General features: G+C 28.4%; 2 protein-coding genes across 6 annotated transcripts in view; one reads left to right on the top strand and one right to left on the bottom strand.

Annotated features, from left to right (window-relative positions):
- The window catches only part of LOC119688526 (prolyl endopeptidase FAP), a 28,704-nt gene extending 15,682 nt beyond the window's left edge, over window positions 1–13,022 (top strand). Inside the window, exons 13-14 of the mRNA XM_038103200.1 lie at window positions 8,333–8,637; window positions 12,613–13,022. Of these exons, the coding sequence (XP_037959128.1) occupies window positions 8,333–8,637; window positions 12,613–12,669 (362 nt within the window). The 3' untranslated portion in view covers window positions 12,670–13,022. The remainder of the gene's footprint in view (window positions 1–8,332; window positions 8,638–12,612) is intronic.
- Window positions 3,492–17,090, bottom strand: part of LOC119661962 (endothelial differentiation-related factor 1-like) — a 14,611-nt gene continuing 1,012 nt past the window's right edge. For 3 of the 5 annotated variants that reach the window (XM_038071487.1, XM_038071488.1, XM_038071486.1), the window contains 3 exons: window positions 5,330–5,535; window positions 4,032–4,192; window positions 3,492–3,955 (listed from right to left, as the gene is read on the bottom strand). In XM_038071487.1, the coding sequence (XP_037927415.1) occupies window positions 3,743–3,955; window positions 4,032–4,192; window positions 5,330–5,495 (540 nt within the window). In that variant the 5' untranslated portion in view covers window positions 5,496–5,535 and the 3' untranslated portion in view covers window positions 3,492–3,742. The other 2 variants (XM_038071489.1, XM_038071490.1) reach the window with 2 other exon arrangements.

Here is a 17,090-nt window from a genome sequence, read left to right as displayed (position 1 = left end):
ACAATCAGATGTCTTCTTTTATTAATAATATAGCGGGCAAGAGAAATATTATATTACCGTTGTGACTAATTTCTGTTTGGATTATATTGTCTCAAAAAAATATATCATCATCATCAGAGAACTTGAACGAGTCATAATTTCAACACTCAGAGTACATTCATAAAAAACCAAATCTAAATGCATATAAATATTTTTCTCACACATTGCTTATATGCATTCACATTCGCCACACATTTCTAAGTAGAGTAACATAAATGGTAAAATGATTCATGAATTATAGCATATACTCAGGTGGGTGAGTATGAATATAATCAACGAAAATGAATGACTCGAATGACTTGTAGCATTCAATTTAGCGCATTTTTTGTGACCTTGCTAAAAAAAAATTTTTGTGTTGTGTGTTGTTGTTGCCAGCATTGTAAATACATGTGTCTTGTTTGTGTTCTTAAATATTATCTGCGTATTAATTTAGGGGTTGTTTTAGTAGAAAATTATATGCACAGTAAACAACAACAACCAAATTTTTGCCGACCGTGAGTATTACTCATGAATGATTCATAAATCATTTGCATCATTTTTGTGTCGAATGTCGGTGTTTATGAGTATTTTATGCGCAGAGTACAAATCAATTTAAGTACTATCAACTGTATGTACGAAACTGGTGGAACCTTATATGCGTAAAAGAGTCAATGGTTCGAGTATGATTCTAGTGTTGAGTACTCATTGCAGTTTTCTGGTTTGTATATACTTTAACAGTGACATGGTCAAAATAATTTAAATTCATGTCATAAAAATAATAAAATCTTAATACAATACATTTACAAACAAAATTCGGAAATCAAAAATTTTCCAATATAACATCCCAATTCATACAGCTCCCTAAGTAAAAACCAGGATACCAAATCAAAACATATAATTATTGAAGTGACTTTCTTATTATGCTTGCTTCAATTCAATTGAGACTGTATGGGAATGGCTTATACGTAATTAAAGTCTAAAAGACCGTTAAAAGATATTGGGTCATTAACAAATATCATCAGAAGGATCTGTTGGAATATACCAATAGATATTGCTAAGTGTGTTTCAGAATCTTTTTCCAACTGAAAATTTGACGTTTACACATCATAAATTATAAAAATATGATTATAAAAAGAGTTCTAAAGAGTCTAATTTTGTGGGTACTTCTATTGACAATGGATTGCAGCTATTTTAAATAACTCTTTCCACTTTGCTTAATGTGGATATAACTTAGTTCATGAAGTCTAAAGTTAAAAACTTTTACACGAACATAAATAACAACAAGTATTCGAACCTTCTAACGCTATTCTTGGTAAAAATATCATATAATACAACATATCATATATTTAGTTAATATATTGTTATAGTGTCTCAACAACTTGAAATATTGATAGTTGGAAAAGTGATTTATATCGAAATAGCCGACTATAGTAAAATCCGTTGTCATATTGACGTACCAAGAAAATTAGGAGACGACGTTTAACTGCCCCATCAAATATTTATAATGTCTAAACGAATGTTTGCAAAAAAAAAATATACACATTTTGTCAAAAGAAAAAAACATATTTCTTTTCGTTACTGCATTTTTTCCATTTCAAAAGATCGAATGCACACTGCAAATGATTTGTTCTAGGTCAAAAAAGCTAAACAAGTCTAGACACATCAATGTATATGTTCATACGATATTAGAAATTTGCGCAGCTATTAATAAACTTAAAAACAAGAAATCTCCTGGAATTGGGTATACTTGTACACTTTTTCGTGAGGTATGCGTGACCGAAGGCACTCCAACCGACTGGAAAAGTCCCTTATAGTTAAAATTACTAAAAATAGGGACACTCACAACTTCAACAATCCACATGGACTAAGCATAAATCCTTCTGTTTCAGAAAATATTTAACCAGAATATCTTAGACAGAATATCGGAACATTTCACGAACCTAAAAAATACAAGCCAGGCTGGTTTTATTCCTAAAAGATCTTGGGTTGACCATATTAATACCATTCGCGTCATTATCACACAATCGCTCTAACTTAACTCGTCACTATATCTATTCGTCATTGACTTTATGAAGGCTTTCGATACAGTTATGCGTAAATTGGTATGATTTGCACTTCAAGCCAGAGAAATTCTAGCTAAAATTCACTTTACTTTAGCTGATATGAACAACAGAATCCGTGTACTGCATTTAGAGCAAAATACTGATCTACTCTTCTTGCATCAAATCTGTTTTACTATATGAATATGAAACGTGGCATTCATCAAGAACTGTTACAATGAAATTCCAAGCACGTAGCAATAAGTGTTTACTTACAATTTTTAAAAAATTGACATCCTAGAATAATAGTCTGTTACGGCGCAAGGGTGTTACGGGAATCCTCAAGGGTGCAGAAATGGAGATCGACCATAAATTACATAGCGTAGACTTACAATCTAACACTTACAATCGAAATCATTTTATGCAGTTTTAAAGATCTTTCTTTCAAGAGTATTTTAGGTCTCGATAAAAAATCGAAATACAGGGTACTCAAATTCTTAAATGACTTATACAACAACTAAATTAGTCACCAGCTATAAGTAAATCAAAGATAATGCTACTAAAACCAAGGCTTATCTAAAGAATAGTTATATGTAGTAGGTATCCAAAGCTAGTGGTATTACAGTATTCCATTTACAATAATAATCGCGTCCTTGTTTCCTCAACTCTTCGTATACTTTCCTGTAAGCTTTTGTAAACTAGTATTCACTTTTTCTTTTGCTAAATTTTTACTGACTATCTTCCGATTCTTTCGTCAGTAGTTTTTACTACTTTTTGAACTCTTTTCTTTTTTTTTAAAGCATAACCTCGCAGATCATGTGACCCTAACAGATCTTGTGTTGTTATTGTCAGACTCATTTTTATGAGTTTTCAAAGTGGCACGATATATAAATCCAGATTTCCCTAATAAGCTCTACACCACTTATTCTTTTGATTTTAACTGTTTAATTTTTTCTGTGACTTATGTTTTTCATGTCCATTGGAGCAAATTCAATACAGTAACGCTTCATGCAGTCAACAATTATTATCAACTTGTCGTATTAGTAATTTGACATGAAATAATATTAAACTTATAGAATTGTCTGTATTCTTATTTAATTTTTGACTTAAATTCTATACCAAGCTACCAAGGCTTGTAGCTTAAAACTGCGATTCTAAGAACTTGGGATCTTCTTACCAATGTTATTAGAAATTAAGTAATATATAGGAACTAAGATAAGAAAGTGTGATAAAAGTAAATATTTCACAACAAATTATGATATATTTCTGACTCCTATCTGACATCCAGTTAAAAATCTGTGAAAATATATACATACCTATGATCCGATGTTTTCTTGTAATTTATACATTATAAGAATACTATATTGTTTTCAAAAAAACTAAAAATTATTAACTATAAAAAATAGTAATAAATACAAAAAATTTTTTACACTGTTTTAGTTTAGCAATTTATTTTAGTAGATAATTACAACCGTTATATCAAACGATAAGCTGCCCTGAAGTTACATGGATGTTCATGTATCTAAATAATTTATTGTAATCTATTGAATCTATTGTATATTCGGATAAGACACGTATAATTTTAGGAAATCGAAAAAAAACTATTATCGCCGAATAATAACAAAAATAATTTGCGTGTGTGGTATTTTTTCATACTACACCCTAAATATATGTCAAACAGTAATTTATATTTTGCGTGCTCCACCTCTAGCGCTCTTTCCACCTTTTAGGACTAATTCAGCACCGCCTGTCTTTGGAAAACGAACCAACTTATCTCCGATGTTTTTTCCAAGTAACTTTATTTCTATTACTTTCTCAATTTTTGATAATATCTTACTATCAGGTATAGCCTTACCGGTTTCATACTCGACAACAACTTGCAGTCTTTCGTAAATTTTCTAAATTATTTTAAAATAGTAATAAATTAAAATTTTAGTCATATATTTGATTATAATAATAGGTATGAACACTTACAGCAGCTAATTCCTTTTGGCTTATACCTTTAGCTTCACGGCCCTTTACAATCAGCTTGGCAATCTCCATAGACAAAGTCTTATGACGACCTGCATCTGTATTTTCGGATAGTTTATTAACATTTCCTGATGACAACATCTGCTTATTTGTTGGTTGATTGACTATAATAAAAACTCAACATATTAATATAATACAAGTGTGTTAAATAAAAATCTACACAAAAGAAAGCATATATATCAAAAATTCAAAAACCAATTTTATGGCGAAGCTTTCTGGAAAAACTGCTTTGGAGTTTTTTGATTTAATGATTTGTTTCGACAAAAAATTTCCTTTCGTAACCTATAATTTCAACTACTCTGACAATAGACCACACGTTTGCACCAAAGAAGTATCTTCAGATTTTACGAGATATTCTACTGAATATATATATATATATATATAAATTTATTTCTTAATACATCAGTGTACTTTTTACACTGCTGTACCGACTCATATGTATCAATTTATCAATATCTGAAATTTTTAGAAACTAAAAATTATCAAAGTTTCAATTTATCTACTTTTTTAATAGTTACTTAATCTTTATGAACTTGACTACTCTGATATATGCCGAAAATACAGCTCAAAATATTATAACGTCATTTTTCTGTTTATTTGTTACACTATCACAAATCTGAGCCAGATTAATAAGTGTCTACAGTCTACTGCGTGAACAATTCTATGAACTCTTGTAATGAATAGTTTAAGAGTCCTGTTTTCTTACATCGACAAACTTTCTCATTATCTCGTTATTATCATAATTATCATTACTATTCTCATTATTAAATAATCTAATCAATTCTGTCATTTTTGATGGGTCCTACTAAAATAGAAGGATGATTTTGCTTTTTGCTTGCTAGATCCCTCAGATCCTACTATATTTCACAAATAACAACATGTGATAAGTGATATCTTGTAAGTGCTTTACAATCTTTCTAGTCAAAGGTCCGTATTTATGGAGTTTTTATACAATACAAACGTCCTAAATAAATGAAACTTGCAATAACATATATCAAATCTGCAGCAAAAACATTGATTATACAAAATTCATAGTAAACCCATAATAAATTGTGAGGTAATATTGAAAGTTATTTATAATAGTGAAATATGAATAATTTTCCATGTAATTGTCCCCAAATCACGATGCTACTGTTTTTAAAAATTTATACTAATTATGCTTTATAAGAAATTAAAAAATGTGTTTAAATAAATTATTTGTTATATATCTATTACATTCTTAAAAGACGATTTTAACTTACAACGAAGCTGTCCTTGGGTCACTGTTTCAATTGGAACCATTGGTCCTATTGGACTTACCACTGCTGGAGCAGTACGCACAACCTGTTTCTGCTTCATCTGCTTCTTGGATTTAGCCTTTCCACGGCTAGATTCAACAGTGTGCCATACATCATCATCAGAAGACATAATGTTGTTATTGATACGTTAGCCAGATAACACAAACTTTCTAAAAAAAAACAATCCACGATAATTTTTGTTTTTGAAAAGAATATCTGTTTTGAAAAACAATTTCTTTTAAATGAAATATTCTAAAAATTTTTTGAATACTAGACTAAAAATTGATTACTTTATTTTCTATTAAAATTATTTTCCATAAATCTGTTTTGATTTGAGATAAGCAATGCAAGGAAGTATAAAATCATTTTCTCGTATTCTCCCACCTTGTTGCAGGATGATTTCAGTTTTCATTTTTCTGGAGAGAAATGCAATCGAAATGATTGCAATCTCAAAAAGTCTATGAAATTGAAGCTATTACATGATAAATATTGTTTCACAAAAAAAAAAAAATTATTGATTTGAAACAAATACTTTTGAATAAAATATTCCAAATATTTTATGAATACTAGATTAAAAATTGATTATTATTCTATTTTCTTAATTATTGAAATATGTAATTCACTTTACTTATTTTAATGTTTTAATTATTAATAATTAACCAACAATTAACTTCTCTTCTCATCAGGGTTGCCACCGCCTTACAATTTTCAATTAGAATCAATTTCCGTAAATCGGCTTTGATTTGAGATGTGCTTCATTTTGTCATATTCTTCCACTTTGTTGCTAAATAATTTCAGTTTTTTTTTCTGAAGAAAAATGCAATCTAAATGATTGCAACTTCATAAAGTCTATCAAATCAAATCATTGCAATTATTTGCAATTAATAATACGACGATACAAACATAATAAAGAAATGCGGAGTATTAACACTGTTTTGCAAAGTCATTGCGAGGTGCATGAAATGCAAGAATGCTATACTAAATAAAATAAAACAGCTGTTTTTGCAGCATACCACATCCACATGAGAAGCAACAGATGTCAATACAGCTATTTTTTTTCCTTTTTTGTTGCGTTGCAAGCCATTGGAAGAAACTTTGTACGTGCATTTTGTTATTATTCATGGCAAACTCACGCAAGCTGTGAATTTCGTGCACCTTGAAATAAGTTTGCAAGACAGCGTAAGTGCCCCCTATTCTAAAGAATAGTCTGCGAATCGATTTGAATATAGCTGTTATATAATCTAACACTTTAGTCTTGCCTAAGTAAGGGATAGAATTATATCTCATACGCTTAAATGTGTGTATATATAAAATTAATTATATAGAATAACTAATACACATGTATTTTATATATAGTCAAGTACTTATTTGAAATGAAGTACGCTGAAATTAAAATAATTGGTCGTTTAAATATAAGTATCAGTTTAAATAGCAGCTATATCTAAATCTAAGTCGTGTAACTATTCTAAATAAAATTTAATAAAATTTAGAAATGTTTTTTTTTTTACAAGAAAAAGAGGTGACGGCGGAGTTACCTGCCGGTTTTATATGGCAGCTATATACAATGAAGTTTATTAAAATTTATAAGAACAAGTGACTAAAAATCGGTTAATATGCAGCTGCATTCAAATCTAAACTGATCTGTGTAAACTACAGCTGCATGTAGTTGACTATATAATCGTCTACTTCATTTAAATGAAATCCATTTGCGTAATAGAATATGATATCACAAATAGATATTGAAGGATACCATAATTCATAGATATTATAGGTCAGTTAAAAACTAGATCGCCAAGCAAACTGAATATCATTTCTATAAAAGCATTCTAACAGTATTTCATATAATGGAGCATAGGGAGTAGAATCACTTTTAGGGAAATGAAAAGACTTAGATATTATAATCTAAATAAGTATTTTTATTTCAAATCGAATCGGGCATAACATTTAATGTGCTTTAATGACCTATCTGTCAATATGGTAGTATCAATATGATATGATGTATTTGAATTTTTTGCTATTCCTATAAAAGTTGTTATTTAAGTAATATCGACTAAGCTTAATTGTCTGATTGTATTATTTCATGTCTCGACTTCAATGACATATCTTTTTATTGTCTCACCAATCTGTTGAATTCTATGTCACAATGTTCTTAATATATATCAAGACATTTAAAATTATTTAAAATGAGTGATCAACAGTATTAACAAATTGTCCACACTGGATAATGGCATGTTATAGCAACTATAACTAGTTATAATGTTTGTATCTAAGCTGTTATAATTTCAACAAAAAGTTGATAAAAATTATTGCTTATGAATTTTTTTTCCTTTAATTTTCCTGATTAACTCAGTTCAAAACATCGCTTAGAACTATTTGTAGATCTCTATATTATTATTATTATTAACGTGTTCAACAATATAAACTCAAGAAAGAGGTATAGTTCTTAGTTCACTAAAAAATTTGCGAATTCTCTATTGATTATTTTTCTCCAAGTAGTCTTTGGTCGATCGCGATTCCATTGTAGAGAGGCATGCGTGATTTCACTAAAGCGTAGATCATGGTCCAACCACACATACTTTCTTTTTCCGATTTGTTTATCAATTGTCGTTTGTTCTGTTGTAGCCCACAGCTGATTCTTTTAGGCCACCACATTCTAAAAATTCATCTCAAACAGCACAAGCATTTGTAGATCTCTACTACTACATTTTTTATTAAATATTTGTTTTAAGATTAGTCTATGTATATAAAGTTTTTAATAATTCCAAAAAAAAAAAGAACTACAAAAAATAAGTTTTGAAAATTAGAACTCAAATACTATGTTCATTATATATATATTAGATATTAGATATTACAGAATATATATAGTATAATATATATTTTCATAATTATCTTAATTTTTAAATTAAAAGACTTATCTAAGTGCTGCATTTAAATTTCCTAATATGTTGTCTTTTTCTATCATTGTAGACAGTACTTATGCTGAACGTTACTTAAGTTTTCCTAACGTTACCGATAATTACAAAGGATATGAGGAAGGTGATTTGTCCAAATATGTAGACAACTTACGGGAGCGTCAATATCTTCTGGTACACGGCACCGCTGATGACAATGTGCACGTACAGCAATCTATGATGCTCTCACGTGCACTCACGAATAAAGGCGTTCTCTTTAAGCAGCAAATCTATCCAGATGAGGGACATAGTCTTTCCGGCGTTAAACGCCATTTATATCGTTCGATGACGGGGTTCTTCGAAGATTGTTTTAAGAAGCTGGTAAGTATGCAGCATGTATATTGCATGTATTTGTATGTCCGCACCTAATCATAGCAAATTGCATAGATTTCATGCAATTCTTAAAGTCACTTCTCACTTTAAATTCTACTTAATGTCTTGTCTTTTCTTTTCTTATCTCCTTATCTCTTATCTAATCTAATTTCTAATTTCATTAAAAACTCGTTGTTTTGTATTTTACAACTATGTATTTATATGCAACTATTGTATAATTTTTCTTTTACACTTTTTTACCACTCCGCGCCTTTTAGCTTGAACAACAACAGATCAATCAAACCGATTCTTCCGATTTTTTGGACTTTCATAGTTTTTACACGGCGAAATAAGTGCTCGTGTCGAAATTGATTTTATGTACATATTTACGAATTTCTTTTTAAGAAATTATAATGATGTTTCATACAAAAAGGTATCATATACAAATAATAACTTCTACTATATATATATATATATATAAAGATATATATGTTAAAATTGATATTTGTTGTCAATCGATGTTGTTTTATTCGTTGTCTCAATGTCGTGTTGCTTTAAATTTGGTTTTGAGATTGTTTTGAAATGTGAAACATGAGCGCTAAATTGCTTATATGTATATTTAGTTATAAAACTAAAGTTTTAAAAAAGAACACAAAAATTATTTTTTCAAACAAATAAAAAATTTTTTTGAGGGAGAAAGTCTTATAAACCATTTGGAATACAATAATTACACTTTATATAATTTTAAACCCAATACATTATCTTTTAATTTAAGCGGGAATTGGCATATCGAATCTACAAATCTTTTCAGATAGAAAATATTAATAGCCCTGTGTGGTTTAAGTAGTTTATAAGTAAAAAATTTTCCTATTAATTACTTGCTTCGTCTGCAAAATATTAGAAAGAAAACAGCGCTTACTGCTTGTCCAAAATTAACAATCGCATCTATCCATTCAAAATTGTCTCTTTTTCCTGTACATAAAAGGTATATGGATTATATAAATTAAGAAATGTGAATTTGAGTTATAGAGAAAAAAATTTTCCCGGATTTTATAAATTTAGAAATATGCTGTTGAGATATAGAGAAAAAAAATTGTCCATATACCTAAGTACCATATTTTACATGCAGCCATATGACGGATGATCATGGCAGTTTATATAAATTCTTTTTGGACATGTCCATGACGATGGGGACTCAAAATATTAGTTAGTACTTGATATTTTTTGGTAGTGCGCAACTCAAAAGTTATATTTAAAAAAAAATTACATATTATTTTAATTGATTTAGAAAAAACTGGTTTTTTTTTATGTTGAGTTCAGTTTTTCTTCTCGGCAATTTTTTGGTTAAGCATAACATGAATGTAGTTTTATGGACCAGGCACAACACTTCACTTTTTTATATTTATCAAACCCATATTATTACTTAATTCACGGCTGTCCAAACAAGATAAGATCGCGAGTCAATACAAATCACTAAATAGGTTGGAGGGCCGTTTATAATTTTTACGTAGAAAAATTAATCTCAACATTATTAACATTAAATGATATCAGACAAAAAAGGATTTGTTTAGTTTTGTTAGAGTATTTTCATAGATGTCGCAAGTCGCACAAATATTAACCGCGGGCCGCATGAGGCCCCAAGGTCGTGCGTTGATGAGACCTCGACGTAATTGATAACTGCACGTTAACAATGACTGTAAGTGTTTGATAACCACCTCAAAAGGCATATTTATGAAAGAAGTGAACCGTTATAGCATAACATGCATATATTATTCCGTTTACTTTGGAAACTTTTACGTGAATACTTCATACTACCAGAGAAAAAGCTTTGTCATTGCTTTAATTATCAAAAAAGTTGATCAAATTTCTGCAACAAGTGATGTATTCTCTAATGCATGACTTAAAATTAGAAGCATAAAGACACCACAAAACTAGACAATTAAATCATGCATGCTAGATCCTGTGTAGTTCATGTATTCAATATTGAATATAACACAGAATATGCGTTTTTAAAGGTTTGATTTTTCAAATTTTTTTTTTTTTGTCAATACTTTTAACTTTTCCATTTTAAAAACTCAGGCTCGAATCGCTAATAAACAATTAACGATTCACGAATAATTATACACCTTAAATACCTTAAAGCTATGTGGACAACACTTTATGGTTTCTTTCCTTGCAGTAACATATTCTACAATATTTCAAAATATTTTGAAAGTCTTGGTTAGCTTCAGATTGATTTAGATTCCTGTCGAATAATAAGAAGTCATATTTATTAAAAAATTGTTTCTAAGGAGTATCCACTGAAATGTTTGTTTAAAGTCTTCAAATGTTATATGTACCCAAATGTCGCGGTTGTAACATTATTTATCAAAAATAAATAAAAAATCACTCCAGAAAGTTTTATTTAATTAGCTGAAGAACTAGGAATCTACTTAAACCCTTTACAACTTCTGAGGAACGAAAACAGCTACTGATGGTACTAACTCTGCGAATGTTTCATTGTTTCTGGTACCATGTGTCAAATTGGAAATTGAAAAACTCAACTGTCAAAGATCTACAGTGTTTTCGAACAAGGATCTTGCTTTCCAATCAGCAAAATCCTTGAAAAATTATAGCCTAACGAGTTTGACAGCTGATAAAGCATACTTTTTATTCATGTTGATATGGCAATGCTTTTAGTTGTCACTAGAAACAGTGTTGACAAATTTAAACTCTTTTTGATCATAACTATGAAGCCATGTTATGCAGACAGCTGTGTCACAACTACTTATATATTATTTTTATAAATTATGATTGTGACAAAATTTAAATGATAATAAATGATTTTATACAAAAGTGTGTATAAAATGGTCAACAATTTTTATCTTTACTTTAGATTGTTTCACAATTCAGTTATCTTTGGCTTATAATATTTCTGATTGGTTGGTTGGTTGTACAGGCTGATCTGCAGATACCCTACCACCTCACATAAATACCAACCACCATTAACCTTGCAATAGACCCCTGTAAAAAAAATAAATCTATCCAGTTCAGTTTATGTAGTGTAAGAGATATATTTTGTTTTTACTGATCTAATTAAGTTCAGAAAGTATTTTTCTAAAAATCTGCTTCTACTGTTATAACAAGCTCGGCAGTCACAGTTTCTTAATTAGTTGTCGAAGTGTCTGTTTGTTACGCGAAAGTCCTAATGGAACTGCAATTTGGCTGGCAGTATGTACTCGGTCTATATTACCAAAAACTTAATTTTTTTATTTTGCATTATTTTTTTTATAACTATACTTTGTAGGACGCCGTTTGAGTATTTTGATAAAAAATTGCAACAGACTATTATATTAGAGATTAGAGTTTGTAAAAGTTATTTTAGCATACTTAAATTTAAAAATATTTTTTAAAATAATAATTTTAATTTATTAAAAAATGTTTAATGAAAGGCAAATTGAAAGTACTCAACTATTTAGAGTTCACTACAATATTTATCGGAGGAAATAGGGAATAGGAAGTACTTAGTACTTCAGTTCCTTAATCTAAGTTAATTTTAAAATTTATTTTAGTGTTAACTTTACTTAGAAATAAAAAAAATAAATATCGACAGAGTTGTTATTAATGATGTTGTTATTTTGTTTAATGATGTTGCTTCAGTTTTGGTGTTTCGGTGGTATTCAATTAAAATAAAGCTGTTACAAAGCACATAAATATATGTATTTTTTATTAATATATATTACTTTATTTATTTGAAGCTTATGCTTTTTTTAAAAATATTTATTTCATTATTGTAGTTTGTGCGTATGCCGGTATTTAAATTATTAATATATAAATTTTAATAGAGGTATCATACCTTTATGAATCCCTACTTACTTATGTTAGCTAGTTGCATTTAGTTTAACTACGATGAAGTAAAACTGTTGAAATTAAAGTTATTAATACATATATTTATATTCTTTTTAGTTTTAAAATTAAATTAATAAAATCATGTATTATGAACAGGTGCCGCCTGAGTCGAAAGCTGGGTTAGGAAATGGTGGTGATACTCAACAGCAATAAATTTTAATGCAACTTTAAGTCGAATATATAGTTTGGAAATTTCTCTTATCATTTAAATTGTTTTCCTTTCTTGTTTGGCAATGTTCGCGAAAAAGGACCACATAAACCAGAAACTAGGAGTGAAATCTCTAATAATCTGAATATTGATATAAAGTTCGGAAAACGGATATTTAATAAACACGGTTGTGAACATACTCGTAAAAAGTTGAAACAATAGCTGCACCTATTAAATGTCACAAATTATTTTGCAACAAACTTGTGATGGAATATAATCAGTGTCACAAAATCAATAAGAGTAAAATTAAAAATAAAATTCCAGTTAAGTAATAAATAATCTGTTACATCTGTTACATCTAAATCAAATATGATCAGTGAAAATCAAAAATATATATATATAAAAACATAGGCCAAACAGAGCAATTATGTAAGTAGCCATGTATCTTAAACAGCATTTTTCAAGCATTTTTAGTTCACTGCAATAAATAGGAGTTTTCATTTAATTGATGCATGCTTAGATAAAATCTCATTAGAAAGATATTGCTAATAAATTTCAATACACAAAAAAGTTACAATTTTTATATATTTACTCGCATATATCGCAAAATTAATAAATTTGATTATTTAGTAAAATATAAATTTAATTATTTTAAATATTGAATATTGAAAATTTTAGAAAAATTCATTTATATAAATTTAATAAATAAAATATATATAAAATAAAGCTCAAAATTAGCTGCGATATTTTTAAAATATTTTATCCTCAAAGAAAAATTATTTGTATTGTATATAGAAAACATTAGAAAAAAAATTATTCGCAAAATAGTTACAAACTAATATACACCAATAGTAATTATCTCTTAAATTATTTTATTATTTAAATATTTCAAAAATATGATAAACAAGATTATTTTATAATGGTTGTATGTCATAGCAAAACATTCCTCGTTTTTTGTTTCTTTGAAGATTTGATTTTGGAATAAAAAACTATATGAAATTTTATATAATTTTTAAATATAATTTGCAATTATAATTGAATACGAAAAAATTTAATTTATTTTTGAAAACAGAAAAATTATACTCGATTTTAATATTAGTTACTATTCATATACTATCAAGCGTTTTCGGTGGCTCGCAAGTATGGCAAAAAACAACAAGTTTCTGGCCTATACTAGCCGAAATGTACGCAAAACAACAACACTATTTTCTCTATCTAGGCCAGTAGTTGTATACTAGCCACAGTGTTACCAACATAATTAGCCAACTATTGTGAACCTTCATTGGCAATTCCAACGAATATTGCAATCATATGGTATGTCAAAAATCATACAAAATTATATGTCAAATTTAAACAAAATTCAAAAATTTCATAAATCTGAAAATTGGTAAAAAAGAAAAAATTCCTCCTAGTTCTGTATTCATTTTAATTTTCAATTTACATTACTTATTTATTTTTATACATATTATGTACACATATGCAAGATGTGCTATTTGCCAAAACATAACACTTGACAGATTGCAACAGTGCTGCCAATGTCTCGCTTAGCGAATATAGGCCAGCATGCATTTTTTACCACACTTGCTAACCACCAAAAACGCCTACCTATTGTCGTTGTGAACGTTGACTGAAACTTAGTTGGTGGATGGCACTTCTGGGTCGTAGACAAGTAGTATCAGTTTTTCTTTAAAATTTTATTGATCATTAATATTAGCCGTAAAGTTTTCTTTCAGTGTAGCAAAAAAATATTCCCAATTTACGAAAGAAAACATATGAAGTAACAACAATGCTATTAAAATCTTCAGAGTTAGGTTTTACTCGCAAAAAATTTTAAATCTTAAGTTTCAGTGAAGCCAAATTCAAAAATCAGTCTATTATGAATGTTCACTGGAAATATGTTGTAAAATTCCAGTCATCCGTTAAAATCATATGCGCATTTCATTTGTTATTAACTTTAAATACATAAATAAAGGAATTAATTTAAATATGTATTTATTATTATTAAAAGTTTAAGCGTGAAATTGTCCAACAGCCGTTACTGCGGGCAGAAGAGTCCTATTGTACCATTTTCACTATTGATTACTCAAAGCCCTTTAAAGCTTTGTGAATAAAGTCTAGAACTAAATCTAGAGAATAGTTCTTAATCTGTTCAGATGACAGAAGTTCCATTTAAAACAAATTTTTTCTGAGCGTTATTAAAGCTGAGCATTCACAAAGAATATGCATGGTAGTTTCCTCATCTTCGAGGCATAATCTGCATTCCGAATTAGCAGATAGCTGTAGTTTATGAAGGTGGTATTTTAGTCCATAATAACCTGCAAAGAAACACGTTAGCAGCCTTAAATTACATTTTGAGAATTTAAGGATGTCTTTGAAGGAGTACGGTGATATCAGTGCTTTACTTTGTCTAAGTCCTGGGAGACCTTCCCAGTACTGCAGCCGCAATTTAAATATGTAAAATAAAAATGCTAACCATTGCCCTTCTATTATTCATTTTGTTTTCTTTTATTTTAATTAATTAATATTAAGTGTTCACAATTTTCATATTTCGTATTGGTCACAACGCAACAAAAAACATATGTCAAAAGAATCATAAGAATTTAACATATTTAAAAACTGATACCAATTTGTTTCAACGAGAGTTTATGTTGTTCTTTTGCAACTATGAAAGAAAAAATTACGGCTATTGTAGAATTTATACAAGTAACAAATTTCAAAAATAATAATGTATTTTATATGTTATTATTTTTATTTATTTATAATAAGCAATTTAGATCTCCGATATTAATATCAGTATTATATCAAAGAATGATTTTTGATTTTTATAAATTTATTGTAAATATGTTGAAGCATTTAAAAATTAATGTTATTTACTCTTTTCTCCAACTGTCCTACTTGTTTTATTATTCATTTTTAACGGGTGGAACCCTGCTTACTTTGCTACGTTGATACTGAAATTTTGAGATTTACGAAACAACAATATACATAGCATACTCTAAGAAATCGATTGAATTGGTTTATATTCTAAGCCAGTTATGTGAATAATGATATCAGAACGTAAACTCCTTGAAGCTTTCCATTCAGAATTTTTGTTACAATAATGTTTTGTAATGTCCTTTGACTGATAATCTAGTTCCTGTAGTGTGATAATTGGAGTTCACTTGAAATAATGCTCTTCAAATAAAATCGCCAGTATTTTTATTTTAAAAGACAATTTGTGTGATGAAACTTCAAACATACATAACCAATTTAAAAATTTATTTGAATATCTGATAAATTAGTCGACATTATAAAAGTGATATATGATTAGTAATAAACAGATCAATCTCTGTTTTGGCATCATTTTATATTAGAGCTCTAGAGTGAGAGTTTTAACTATATATCACCTGATGCATCATATAAAGTCTATAGAAAATGTATTAACTTTAGTGGAAGCCACTATCCTAAATCCTAAATCAAAATGATCCTAAATCAAATTGTTATAGTTATGTTCTTTAATATTGAAATTATATTGTATCATCCAGATTAATTCAAAAATTTTGCAAATAATTTACATGTAAAAATTTTTTGCTATAGCAACAACTTTAAATATTAAACCTCAGTTTCTCTATATAGTAATTATGCAGTAAAAATATCTCATATCAATACAGTGATTTAAGGGAAATAGGGTTTGATTATTTTTTTTTTTGTTTTGTATATTGACAGCCCTAAATATTGACTCTGAATAAGAATCTTACAGGCTATATCGGGTCGCTTTATATTAAAATTGTGTAACATATATATCACTTGCATCGCTTTTACGGTTAAAGAATCCATAGGGTATGATATATGGAATAAAAGAAAACTTACAGTAAAAATAGAATAAAACAAATATCAAATTTAACGAATGAATAATTTAACGAATGTTAAATTTAACGAATGTTTAATTTAACGAATGTCTAATTGAACGAGTGTTCACTTTATTAAATATCAATTGTTTGGTAGTGACCTTTTTTTACACTAGCGGTAGCTTTTCGGTATAGAACTATTTTTAATTTTTTTTTTTAAATCATATATATATATCCAGGATATATATTATATCCTGTGATATGCAACAGATTCTATGAAATACATATTGAAACTTTTGTCATATTTATATGCTTTTATATATTCTGCTTATGACAAAAAAGGATTACACATCTTTCATAAGGCTTTTATATAGTCGAATAAAATCTACTATGTTGAACCAAAAGATAATGTTAGGTTAATTAATTGATCTTGAAATAGAATCACGACAAATCTTATTTTTTTAAGTTATACAATTAGTTTAGGTTAGGTTATACTGGCGTTTTAGAGGGGATCCATTCAGGTTTAGGTAGAATGGTAAAACCATTGGCGAAGCTTAAGATGCAGTTTAGTGGCAGATCTTTATAAATCCTGAGTTGAT

This window comes from Teleopsis dalmanni, chromosome X (genome assembly GCF_002237135.1).
Source record: "Teleopsis dalmanni isolate 2A chromosome X, ASM223713v2, whole genome shotgun sequence".
Classification (NCBI taxonomy): domain Eukaryota; kingdom Metazoa; phylum Arthropoda; class Insecta; order Diptera; family Diopsidae; genus Teleopsis; species Teleopsis dalmanni.
This window is presented reverse-complemented; position numbering and strand designations above follow the sequence as displayed.